This window comes from Orcinus orca, chromosome X (genome assembly GCF_937001465.1).
Source record: "Orcinus orca chromosome X, mOrcOrc1.1, whole genome shotgun sequence".
Lineage (NCBI taxonomy): Eukaryota > Metazoa > Chordata > Mammalia > Artiodactyla > Delphinidae > Orcinus > Orcinus orca.
Window position 1 is genome coordinate 94324769 of NC_064580.1, and position 13125 is coordinate 94337893.

Here is a 13125-nt window from a genome sequence, read left to right on the forward strand (position 1 = left end):
GTGTAATTATTATTTGATGTCTGTCTCCACTACTAGATTGTAAATTTCCTGCCGCGGGGATCCTTCCTGGCTTGTTGGCTGCCACTTTCTCCCCTGTGTCTGATTTTCACTTGTGTGTGGAAGGAGAAATCCTCCTCTTCCCCATGCACCTGGGGTGGGCAGTCTTATCCCAATGCCCCCCACATTGAGATGCTCCCCCAAATTGTTAGACTATGGAGGATGGGTGTCCCATTGAAGCTAATTTGTCCAGGAGATAAGGCTGAAGGATGCGGAGGGGACCTAACCGCTCCTTAGTCTATTCCCCCACATGATTCCAGTCCTAGGAGAGTATATGCTAGCTTTCATGACTGTTCTCCAATGGAAATTTCATACACATTTCTATTATGAAAGTATCTTCCTAAAAACACCTTCGGGCTTCCCTGGTGGCGCAGTGGTTGAGAGTCCGCCTGCTGATGCAGGGGACATGGGTTCGTGCCCCGGTCTGGGCGTATCCCACATGCCGTGGAGCGGCTGGGCCCGTGAGCCATGGCTGCTGGGCCTGCGTGTTCGGAGCCTGTGCTCCGCAACGGGAGAGGCCACAACAGTGAGAGGCCCGCATACCGCAAAAACAAACAAACAAACAAAAACAAAACAAACAAAAAAAACACTTTCATCTCTCACACAGGCACTTTCCTTTTCCTTATAAGCACCTACTCTGACTCCTTTGCTTTCCCCACCTGTCTATCCCCTTCTGTCCATGGTCCTTATAACCAGCCCTCTCACACTTTTATTCAGTTCTTTATTGCTATTGTTACCACCTTCCCCATATTTGTAATATAACATCCCTTGGTAATTTTGTCTAGCTTCTCTGAATGCTGGTAGGCAGGAAGTTCTTTCTGATATCTAATCGCAATTCTTCATGCTACAGTAGAGGCCTATTTCCTCTTGTTCTGTTCCTAGTGTGGTTTGGAAACAGCTAGTCACCATCTCTGAGTTGTAACTTTTCTTATATTTGAAGATCAACCTCTCTTCTCTCTCTCCACAACCCTCAGGCCCACCCTTAATGTTCCTCTCTGATCAATCATCTTAGTTCCTTTAGCCTGGCCACGCAGCTCCCTGAAGCCCCAGGCTTTAGCCCGTTGGCTAAACAAGCCTCTCTTCCCTTCTGCATTCAGGCTGTTTTTCAGCCTGGACAAATTATCTGACATTTGCAGCCCAGAAAATTTACACCCCAGGCCCCAGAAAGGAGTGCAGCCTGAAGCTCTGTGCCCCACTGCCTCTGTACGATGAGAAGCATTCATAACTCACAAGGAGGCCCACAAAGGGAAAAGAAAACCCAGACGACCCTCCCCATTCTTTTTCTTTACAGTAAATAATTTACAAAAACAAATTTTCCTCCCCATATGCTATACTCACTTTATCACTGGTCCCCAGGGCCAGCCTTTACGCATTTCCATACTGTCATGGGCTATTTTTAGCGAAGGATGACGTTAAGTACTAGCTGCCCCGTGGGCTTCAAACTCATCTCTTCCTCTTGTCAGAATGCTGTCAGTCCTCCTCTTGTGGACCTGCTGGCCACTCATGGCCTAGAAATATTTCCAAGAGTGTGAGCAGCTACCTAATGTTATGACTTCAGAGGTTCCTGAGAAAGCCTCTGTCTAAACACGTCTCCTTTGGCTTGGGTCTGATGATTAGAATTTCAGCAATAGAGATTCATTTCTTTAGCGCAATATCACTTCCTCAGGAAGCCTTGTCTGATCCTTTGTTATACTCTCTGAGAGAAGCTTATTCCTTTTCCCCCTTGGCACATATTTGTAATTATACTTTCACTAGCGTGGCTCTTCTGGTTAATGTTCATCTCCCCCGGTCTACGGACTATCCCATGATGGCTGTGACCATGCCTTTTGTGAGTTTCCCACTCTATTCCCAGTGCCTAACGGTGAGTCTGTTACATGGAAGGCACGCAAGAATTTGTTGTTGCTATATTTGTTGTTGACTGAATCTGGTCATGAACTTAAATGTGAATTCTCCAGAGCACTGATAGGAAAGGGTGTGGGCGCGGATGCCCAGGACACTAGCACGGGGACAGGGCTGCAAGAAAGTAAGGTGCTGACCACAAGCAGCATCCTCCTTCCCCAGATGATCTGAAGCTGGTTCCTCTTTGCTACTCCAGCTCCCTCTCCTTTCCCGTCAGCTCGAGGCTTCCCTCCTTCCTCAGCCCAACCCCAGGACCGTCATTTATAGGGAACCTGGGAAAGAAGCGTTTGACCAAAGTAGAAGCGAGGCTAAAATGACACCCTGTGGGGCCTCCAGCGGCAAAAGGTATATATAATTATCAGGGCAGCACCTTGGCACGCCCCTGCTTCTGTCACCCCCCCTTAGAAGGGGTCTGGTGGAGACTGTGCCAGAGGTGCACAGATGTGAAGCCATACCCCCAGGCTCCTCTGGTGCCCACCCTCAACTGCACTCCCAAGCTCAACGCTGCTGGTTCTGATGAGCTTTCCACAAGCATCCACGAGAGGTGCCTTCCTGCTCCCGGGCCCTGAAGGCCTCCACCTATCCAAGTCTAGCTAGGTCTCTGAGGGGAGGCTACTAGGGGCCAGCTTGCCCCGAGTCAGAGAGGGGCTATGAAAGGAGGGCCAGAGTAGGCCTCTCCTTCCTGAAGCTGGGTGACTCTGGGTTTCAGCCCAGGAAGAATAGAAAGTGTTCCTCACTGTTCCCACCGCAGCCAGCTCGTTCTGACCCATGAGCCCCGCTGGACTGGCAAGGTTCCCTTTCCCGCTCCCAACTAGAGAGCCCTACAGCTCTTCCCACAGGGCCACACCAATCCATTCTTTAAGGCCCTGCTGGAAGCCACAGCCAGAAAGAGACTCTCCTTTCCTAGTCTGCTTTGGCATCGCCTAAGCTCCGGACTTGCGGATCCAGGGAACAGCAAGCTCGAGGCCTTTCCCTCAAGGAGCAGAAGCCCCAGTGTGGCCTGCGGTGGCTCCGGTGGAACTGCTTGGTTCCCCGCCGGCCTTGGGATGCAGCTCTATCACTCTCAGCTCCCCGCAGCCCAGCCCGTGCCTCTGCTGCCTGCCTTCTGTGTCCTCTACAGTGCTTAGCAGGGTAGACATTCAATAAATCCGCAGTAGGCGCTAGATTACTAGCAGGCCCCTGGTCGATAAATGATGGATTGATTAACTGAAGTGCTTGGTCACTCAGTGCAGGGCCTGAGTTCATTCATTTCTCTGTGTACCTGGGGAAGGCGGAGTATATTGCCTTAAAACTGGGCAGAGGTTTTCTTATTTTTTTTCTTTGTTTCTTTATTTTACTGCAACTGAGATGGTGGTCTTCAGCTTGTCTGAGGATTCATGACTCTGAGATTTGGATACAAATCATAACTGCTGGTAATTCCCAATGCCACCTTTTTGACTTTATCTCCCTGTTTCTTCCTCTTTTTCTCAGACAGGACAGCAGTGTCCCCAGCTACCCTCAACCTGTGAGCCATTTACCCCCTGGTGACACAGTGTGACAGGCTGGGCAAAAATGAGGAAAGAGAAGAAGAGGACTTATTGGTTTAGTCACAAACTTTGAGTCAATGCACTATTAGATCGATAGGGCTATTCTGTAATGTAGATATTCGAGTAAGCTTATTAGAGAAATACGTCATAGAATTCAGCAAGCCCCAGTTCACTGGGGGCTCAGTTGCACCAAACCGGTAATGCAATTTTCTGAACAGGCTAGGAAGAGAGCTAAGTATCACTGTGAATTCAGGCTAGCCTGGGGACTTTTAGACTTTGTGGAGAATGGATTGGTAATTGGCTTAGGCCTTCCTTTAAAAAGTTCCTCCAGCTTCCACTAAACCCTTCTCCCTAAAGTCTCCAGAACAGTACCTGAACCAACAAGCAGATAGATACAAAAGGAAGAAGAACTTCTGACACCTGTTTTGGGGCCCCTCCAGATGCACCAGGCTGACTCTTTAGCACCGTACCATCAGGTGATAGCAGGAGATGCCACCCACCCCCCAAAAAACACCCCAAACCACACTAAGCCCACAGCAGCTCACCTGCCTGGTTACATTTGCTGCTGAGTGTGGGGGCTCAAGAGGGAATCACCTTCACAGCCTGGCACTTGGCTCTGAGCAGATACTGGCCTGACACTAGGGAGAGCAGGCTGTTCCTCTGGAAGTGTAGTGAGCTCTACTTAGACCCCCATCAGGCTTCTGAATGCCTGGCCCCAGGGAAGCCTGCCACTGAGCAAGCAGAAGCTTGATGCCTCAGTAACCTGGCTCTGTTACATAAGGCACTACGCGAGATATGAGTCAGGGACCTCAGGCTGGCCCAGGCCCAGCCTAGTCTGGGAGTGAGGCTAAAAGGGAGGTGTGTGTGTGTGTGTGTGTGTGTGTGTGTGTGTGTGTGTGTGTGGTGTAAGCCAGGAAGGAGCCGCTGGAACCACTTCCCTTCCTCTCACTTCTCACCCCCTTCTTCCTCAGGGATAGCTGTAGCCAATCACTGGCCTAGAAAGCTCGGAGCGGGAATCCTGGCCAGACCCTAAGCTGCGAGCAGCTGCTCTCCATCTCCCCTGAAGAGAAGACAAGAGGAAGTAGGTTGAATACCCAAGGCTGTTTCGTGAGTAAATTCTTCCTTCGAGGAAGGATGGGGAAGGTCCCTGTGGGGCTTTGTCCACAGGCAGGGGCCTGATTTCAGGCTGGGTCTATTTGAGGAAAGTGGCTCCCAGGGGAGGAAGGCTGATAGCGTGCCTGGGGCATCACTGACCAAGCATGCTTCTTGCTCTTGTTTCCCCCTGGGCTAGTGTCTGCACATTGGGAAGCTTCCTAGTCAGTCTCCATGCTGGCTGGGATCTCACACCTCTTAAACTATTTCCAAAAGGGCAGTAGCTACTTTGGGGCAGGGATTTCCAGCTAGAAGGTACAAGTGAATTAGACTTGTCTGTAGAGAAGATTCCCTCCTGCCTGGATTAGCATTTGAAAAAGTTTGTTTTCTATTCTCCAGGACCCCATCTTATCACCGCTCTGACTCCTTCGCTAAGCTGGATTTCGGTATGGTACATGGTAGCTTCCATAAGCCATTTCCCTGCCCTGACTCCTCATCAAAACTGCTTTGAGGCTGGGATCTATCCTTCAGGCCTTCACAGAGATCCCATTAGCCCACAGGGTCCTGCTCTGCCAAAGCTGCGGCCCCACAGCGAAGCCCTAACCCTTGTCCCATTACTGCAAGCCTTGGGACAGTACATGTCCTGGGCCATTATTGCCTTCTTCATCTAAAAGGGAAATTTCATCTTTTTTGACCCCTGTGGTCAAGGAATGCTCTCCCTTGAGTGCACTGAGCACACAGATGCCCCACCAAATGGGTCCAAGCTTCGGGTCCAGGCAGCACGTTGGCTTCTCCAGGGGTAGAGAGACTATTGCATGACACCAACCAATTTGTTATGTAAACCCAGCCAGCCATGGCAGATTATGGCTTTGTAGTTATCTTGAGGGATGCCTTACATAAGAGGAGAAAGTTCAGGTAGGAGCAGAATCGTGATGAGCAAACACCATGCAATGGCCACCACCAGGTGCAGACATGGCCGACCTTATTCCTCTCAATCAGCCCACAAGGTGTGGGCAATGCTCTGCTGGGCTCCATCACTCAGGGGACCTGGAGACCCTGCAGCCATGGCCAGACACATGCATCTCCATTTTCCCAGACTTCCTGGCCTTCAGGACCTGTTATGGAAAGGATCCAAAGCTCTAGCTGGAATTGAAAGCTTGTTAGCTTATCTGGAAGTACAAATATAAGCAGGATTGTTAACCTTCTCTTCAGGCTGGGAGGGAAAATAAGGTCATCCTGGAAAGAGTTATTTTCTGAGGTGTGGGCTCACATGACAAACCAGAGGTGGAGAAGGTGAAATCTGTGTTCTGTTCTTGCCACCTTTCTTGAAGAGCACGAGCATTCCATCTAGACCTCTCAAGCTCCATGCTGGCCAGAGCTCCACACTGCAGCAGGCCTTTCAAGAACTCCGGCCCCGTCTCTCTGCTTCTCTTCTCCAAACTTGGCTTTCCCATGTTCCATTCCCATAGAACCCTACTCCCAGTGAACTGTCGCCCCAAGGAAAATTCTGATAAACTAATCCACACATAGTAGGTAATGACAAGCAAAGCCGTTACATGTTACTCTTTTAAAAAGGAAACCCTCAGGTAGTAAACCCCCGTAGACCCTGGCCATTCATTAGAGAGACACGCTCAAAACTTTTGCCAGTTCCTAATTCATGAGCATCCTGAAATCACATCATTTCTCTCATATGACTTCTACTATTTCTGTTGTTTGTTAAACTTCTTAGCTTTCTTTTCATTGTGATCACTAGCACTAGCAGTTGACTCAGGGAGGGGGTGTTCTCCCCAAAGAAGTAGACATTCATTCACTTCATGGGCATTACTACACTTGAATGGATTGACTAAGAGTAGAGGACCAAAAAACTGAGTTGAAAAGTAGGTGCTGGGCAACTCCACTCCTAGGTAGAGACCGAAAAGAATTGAAAACAGGGACTCAAAAATATATGTGTATACCAATGTCCAAAGCAGCGTTCTTCACCAGAACCAACAGGTGGAAAGAACCCAAGTGTCCGCGGACAGATGAATGGATTAAACAAAATGTGGTGTATCCACACAATGGAATATGATTCAGTCATAAAAAGCAGTGAAGTACTGATACATGGATGGACCTTGAAAACATTACGCTAAGTGAACGAAGCCAGACACAAAAGGCCACATATTGTATGATTCCACTTATACGAAATATCTAGAATAGGCAAATTCGTAGAGACAGAAAGTAGAATAGAGGTTACCAGGGACTGGGGGGGGAGGGGAGAATAGGGAGTTATTTAATAGGTACAGAGTTTCTGTTTGGGATGATGACAAAGTTCTGGAAATGGATAATGGTGATGACTGCACCACTGTGAATATACCTAATGCTACTGAATTGTACGCTTAAAAATGGTTAAAATGACAAATTTTATGTTATATATATTTTGCTGGTATATATGTACATACTAATATATATATATATATATACACACTTTATATACATATATAAGACACACACATATGTAATATATATAGTAGCTGCTAGTAGAGCAGTAGGGTCGGTCACTACCCAAAGCCTCTTAGCACATGGAATTCACATCTGTGCCTCAGCAAAAAGGCAATTTCTTACATATTGAGGTTCTCATGAGGTATACAAACCATAAATGTTAAGTTTGCAAATGCATTTGTGTTTTTAACAGAGAATGTGCCTTAATCCAAGAGTGCCTATTCTTTGTCAGACCACTAGGCACTCAGGAATTAGTTATTTTGAATTAACTTGGGCTAGGGAAGGACTTTCAAAGTTTGATGCCAAAAGCAAAAATCACGAAGGCAAAGAATGACAGACTTAACCACACGGAAACCCAAAACCTCTCTACAGCAAAGTACGCCATCCTCAAAATCAAATGGCAAATTAGTTGACAAAGGGTTGCAATCTCTAATTCAGGATTTCTTATGGTGTGGTCCAAGTACCACTGCGCTATGGGATAGGAGTTTTAGATGGTACAAGGACAGAAAACTGATCTTAGAATATGAATTTAGGCACTACAGCAGGCAGGCAGGAGAGTTTTGTCCCTCAAATCACACCATGTAAGTGGCTACGTCCTCAGAAATCAGGTCCAGGAATATACATTTATGAAGTCATTAGTCTGAAGATTCAGAGAAGCACACATAATTTTTATGCAATTTTCTGTCAGAAGCCTGATCTCTCAATCTACATCTTTCCCTTTACTGTTATATATACGTCAACAGGGAAGGTTAAATGAATTAGCACACATAAAACAATTAAAAATCTTTGCTATTATTATTTTCTGAGCATCTAAGTGTGGGGACCAGTTGTTGCCAGCTCAGAAGCTTAAAGGTAGACTCCTGGGGCTCTCCGAGCTGGAAGGGAACTCAGATTCAGAGCAGCTCAGATCACATTGGCTGATGTGCTTGGGGGCCAAAGGCAGAATAGAGCTGATTAAGTAGTTTTGGATAAAATCTCAGAAATAAATTTAAGGTTACAACAACAATGACAACAACAGAGTATGGCAAAAGCTCCCATTCCAGCTTGCTACACCTTACTGATCGGAGAATTAAGGCCCCTCAAATTTCAACTTTGCAAGTTTTTTAATAGACTGTATTTCAATTGGAAATTTTAGCTCTTTGCCCGGCATATTACATCTGCCTCTTAAGTTTTCCAGTTTTAGAAGCATTTTCAAACGATACGGTATAGTCCCCTAATAATAGGGTGACCAACCATCCCAGTTTCCCTGGGACTGTCCCAGTTTGACCATTGAAACTCCTGTGTTGGTTGAAAGTCCTGGGATGGTTGGTCCCCTGACCTAATAAGGACATTTTAACCATTTGGTTAGTTTCTGGGATAATATTTACCTCTGCTTAACAATTCTTTCTTCATAGACAATTCTTTAGTGTCTTTCTGACCTTAGGTGGAGTCTTGGCTCTGCTCTTCATTGTAAGGCATCGGGCAAGTTATTCAATTTTCCCGAGCTTCAGTTTCTTTCATTAAAAAATGAAGAACGGTGATAACAGTACCCATTTCATTGGGTTGGTGTAACTATTAAATGACATTATGCAGCTATACTGCTTAGTACATGCTGTAAACACTCAATAGATGTTAGCTATTAATCTATTATAGTTATTAGTTACTTAACACAAGATTGAAAGGATGGTGTGTAAAACACATCATCTCCCCCCCCACCCCAGTAGTTTAGAGGCACCATTTACATACCAACGAGCTACATGGCCATTACCACTGATTCACATGTATATACACAGCACTGTGCATCAGGACTTCTACCAAGCTATTAGAATTACTGCATGTGGTTCATACCGAAAAAAAAATCACATTTAAACCTTAATAAGAATTTTCCAAGACTAAAGTTGTAAAATCTTTACAGAGGACCACACCAACAATTAAGCAGTCATCTAGCCAAAAAAAACCTTTACTGAGTACTGGGTGTATAACTAAAAGCCAAGGGAAAGCCAAGTAAGTGGAAAACACGCCCTACCCTCAAATTGCTTACACTCTTGTGTTCCAAGGAAACCAAGAGCTAAGCTGGGAGCCAGGGACAGGTCAAAGCAGACAAACCAGAGAGAAATCAAGAACTTGCCCCACCCTTTCTCCCAAGAATATAGGAGCCCTTGCAGCAGGGGAGTGGGCTGCAGGAGGAGGGGCAGGAAGAGTCGCTTCTCCAGAAGAGACAGCCTTGAAGGTAGACAAATTAGAAGAAAAAGACACCCAGGCAGGAATCTGAAATATCAAATCATTAAATGGAACAGAAGGAAGAATGATGGCTGTGGTATGAAGATAGAAAACCAGGGAATAAATGAAGTAAGAAGAGGAAATTTTCACTCGGGAGAAGACTGTCCAGCTCAGATTTTGGAGAAACCCCGTGACCAGTAATAATGGTCTCCTACTTTGCTAATGAGCATGTCATTCTAGGCAAAACCTCAACCAAACTGAGAATCTCCAATCTCTAAGGTCCCAGTTGTCAAGGCAAATGAGAGAATGCTTTGTCCTGCTATTGTCCCGCTAGAACCGTTAAGGCCGTTACCACAGGACCCTGTCACTCCCCAGCCTCATGGAAGCCTGAGGGCTTGAGATGCTCCCTCCACCAATGCTCTCAGCCCCCCACCCAACCTGGTAGCATTTCCAGGCTTTGCCAAGAACCGAACGTCAACAAGCAAGTGTCAGTGGAGTAGGTGACAAGGAGGTCTTGCCACTCAAGAAACCCAGACCACCAGAAAGCCTCCCAAGGTGTGGCACAAGCGAACACTTCGATTTCAGGCTTTCAGTCTCACCCCTCACTCGCTTAGGTCTGACCCTCCCAGGCCTCCAACCTAGGAACCAGAGCCGAGGAAGCGTCCCCTCTTCTGTGTCATCAAGCCACTTCGGAGCCGTTTCTCTCCCAGCTGAAAGAGTGCAAGTGCTACAGGCGCGCGCTTTCCAGGTGTCTTGCCACCCCTCCCCCGCTGCCTATGAGCCCAGATCCCAGCAGATTGTTAGGAGCCTGTTAGGGCTTTCGCTCGGCAGGGTTGCAGCTGCTGTGGTCTGAATACGCTTGTAGTAATCTTTCACCAGAAATGAAGATTCCCTCGAAACCTTTTCCATACACAGTGTGGTTTCTTGGAGACAATGAGATAAATTGATGCGTAAAGTAAAATAATAGGTGAGAAAGGGCTTCGATGGCATGGAAAATGCCTGAAAATACAACCTGTTATAATAATGCTAATTAAGTCACTTGTCCCCTCCTGGAACTTCTGGGGCTGAGGACGCAAACCTGGGCTGAGCACTAAGTGAGGGTAGTTCTTGCCTAGCTCAATGGCTTTTAAACTTTCTTATTTGTGCCTCACTGAAAAGCCATTCAATTATTCAAGTATTCTGCGGGAGCTCAAAATTTCTTATTACCTTGTCTGAGCACATTACCTGCCCACAACCTGGCATCTCAGAACTAGAAGGAACCTTAGAGACCACAGAGGTCAGGCGGCTTGCTCAGGTTCACACAGGGAAGTAGAGCCATAACTTGTACTGCAACCCAGGTCTCCCACAGTGGGGTTTCTCTTTCTCTTACATAACCTGTGATGTTGAGAAAGAAGAAAATCCACCTGCTTGCACGCACGGACGCACACACGCGTGCGCACACACACACACACACACGCACCAGTGCCCTGTTCCTATGGCTCTAAGAACACCAAACACACCACTAGGTTTCCTGAAGTTGCCTCCCCTGCCTCAAAATTGCCTCAGTTGTCCCCCCAAGACCGGCTCTTACCAGAGTGTCTCATACTGGAGGACTGCAGCCACCTTTGGTCTTCCCATTGTGTTTCTATCCTTCCCTCTCTCTTCCTTGCCCTTCAGCAAGATTTCTAGAAAGCCTGACCCGCACTCCAACACACGCCTGCTATGACATGGATCATCCACCCTCCTGTCCTTAGGATGCTCTTTGGGGCTGCATTTAACCGTCATTGGAAACTGAAGGCTGTGATCCATGGAGGCGGTGCGGGGTCCCGCCTCATCCGGAGTTTCAAGAAATTCTCACAGGTCTCTAATTTTGCCTATCCCCCCCGCTCTCCCCGACACCAGCAGCAGCTTAATTTGTCTCAACGTTTTGCTTGCCCTCATCCTCAGTCAGGGCCACTCAGTAATTTTAAAGCCCTTGCCGTTTCCATCTGAGTTTGCATATTTGGAAATGGGCTTTTTAATGAGGGTGGGACTCAGATCCCAAGAGCTACACCCAAACCATCTAGGACTCTGTCCACCTTCTGGGCTCCAGCATCTCCCTAGGAAAGACTCTGCAGGCACCTTTCAAAACAGGGCTCCCACCTGCCAGGCTTCCCCTCAGCCGTACAGGAATCCAGGTAGCCTCAGGGTCCGGTCGTGGCAGCCCGGGAGCCCGACAGCCGCCCCCCCTCCGTGCCCCTTTCTGTCAGAGGGGCGGGTCCAGCCGAGGCGGCTGCGAGCCGGGCCCGTGTGCCCACCCGCGTGCCCTGCCACCCACCTGTGGAAGAAGAGCAGGATGGAGAGCATGGTCTGGTCGATGTTGCGGTTGCAGATGCCCTCGTTGATCAGGTAGCAGGGGTCCCGCAGCACGGGCTCTAGCGAATCCTGCCGCATTATGCTGTTGAGCTTGTCGGTGTTGAGGTTCTCGAAGATCAGCTTCTCCTGCAGCTGCCGAAAGTTGCTCACGGTGGGGCTGCCCGGGTTGTTGTTGGCCCCGCTGCTGTCGCGCTGGAGCCCGCTGCGGTGGGCCAGGGCCAGGCAGCAGTTGCAGCAGTCGAGGCCGACAGGTGAGCGGCAGTCGGGCTTGGACTGGGCCATATTCTCCGCCTCGGGGGACGCCTGGCCCGCGAGGTCAGGGGCGGCCGGCAGGTGCGCGCCCGCCGGGCCGGCCTGAGGGGACTCCAGGGTGTCTGGGAAAGACAAGCTGTGAGGAGAAGAGTTGGAAATGAGCGCCGAGAGCCGGCCACCCTCGGCTCGGCCCCCTTCTGGCTGTGCCGCTCGGGGTGCGAATAGAAACAGCTGGACAAACAGCTCTGAGCGGATCCTTCGGGCTCACTTCCTCCTCTTCCTCCTCCTCTCCCCCACCCCCTCCTCTCCGGGCCGGGGCCGCCCCCCTGAGGTGCCACACGCGGCCCCAGAGCCGTCCCAAGTTTCCCAAGTGTAAGCGGGGGCCCGGGGCGGACCTGTGGTAGCAGGAAGGGCGGTTGGCGGGGTAGAGGGAGAGCCGGGGCGCGCCCTCGCTCCCTCCCTCACGGGTTCGCTCCCTCCCTCACGGGTTCCCTCCCTCCCTCCCTCCCCGGCTCGCGGACTTGCCAGAACTCGGGCTCCCCGGGGCTGCGCCGGCGGAGCGGTAGCGGGAGCCGAGCGCGAGTGAGCGAGTGAGCGAGCAAGCGAGCCGCGCGTCCGGTAGTCGGCGCGGGGCCGTGACAACATGCAAATGACCCCTGGGGGGCAGGCGGACCACGAGGGGCCGCGCTTACCCCCGCGTGCTCCTCAGAGCCGGCGCGGTCCTGCCCCGCCCCCAGCCCCGCCCCGACCCCCGCACTCTAACGGCTGCCCGCACCCTCGCCTGAGGCGCCGGGAGCCCGGCCCAGCTCTCCCTCCCACAACGCGCTCCACGGCGCCCAAGCTCGGGCTCTCTCGCCGCTTCTGGCGCATCTTCGGCCAGAAATCCCCGAGAGCAGCCGCTCGGGGCGGCCTCGCCACCCCGGTCTCGAGCTCGGCGGGCGGGCCAATGTGTCTGGTCCCACCGCGGACGGGTGCCCCTACAGGAGAGACGCCGCCTTCGAGAAGCGGAGTGGCGGTGGTGGGGGGGGGGGAGGTGCAGAGAGAGCGGTGGCCCCTGAGGAGAGTCTGAGGGCGCCGGGCACGCCTCGGGAGGACCCAAGACGGGCCTGGAACAAAAGTCACAGAAGCACACTCAACTGCTCCTTGGTCTCTGTCCCTTTCTTTTCCCTTCACTCATCTTCCCCTTTCCTCTCACTTGCTCTCTCCTGTCTCCCCTGAGCCCCAGCGGAGGCGGTCTCTGAGCTCGCTCCGGGGAGTGCCAGCCCCTCAGCGGGCTTCCCGCCGCCCC

At 50.2% G+C, this 13125-nt stretch overlaps 1 protein-coding gene across 2 annotated transcripts in view; it reads right to left on the reverse strand.

Moving 5' to 3' along the window:
- The window catches only part of TSC22D3 (TSC22 domain family member 3), a 57885-nt gene extending 45399 nt beyond the window's left edge, over positions 1-12486 (reverse strand). The window contains exons 1-2 of one of the 2 annotated variants that reach the window (XM_049704365.1): positions 12363-12486; positions 11548-11973 (exon numbers count right to left, since the gene is read on the reverse strand). In XM_049704365.1, the coding sequence (XP_049560322.1) occupies positions 11548-11867 (320 nt within the window). In that variant the 5' untranslated portion in view covers positions 11868-11973; positions 12363-12486. Of the gene's footprint in view, positions 1-11547; positions 11974-12232; positions 12302-12362 lie in introns of those variants that run through there. The other variant, XM_033408789.2, reaches the window with a different exon arrangement.
- Positions 12487-13125: the final 639 nt, after the last annotated feature.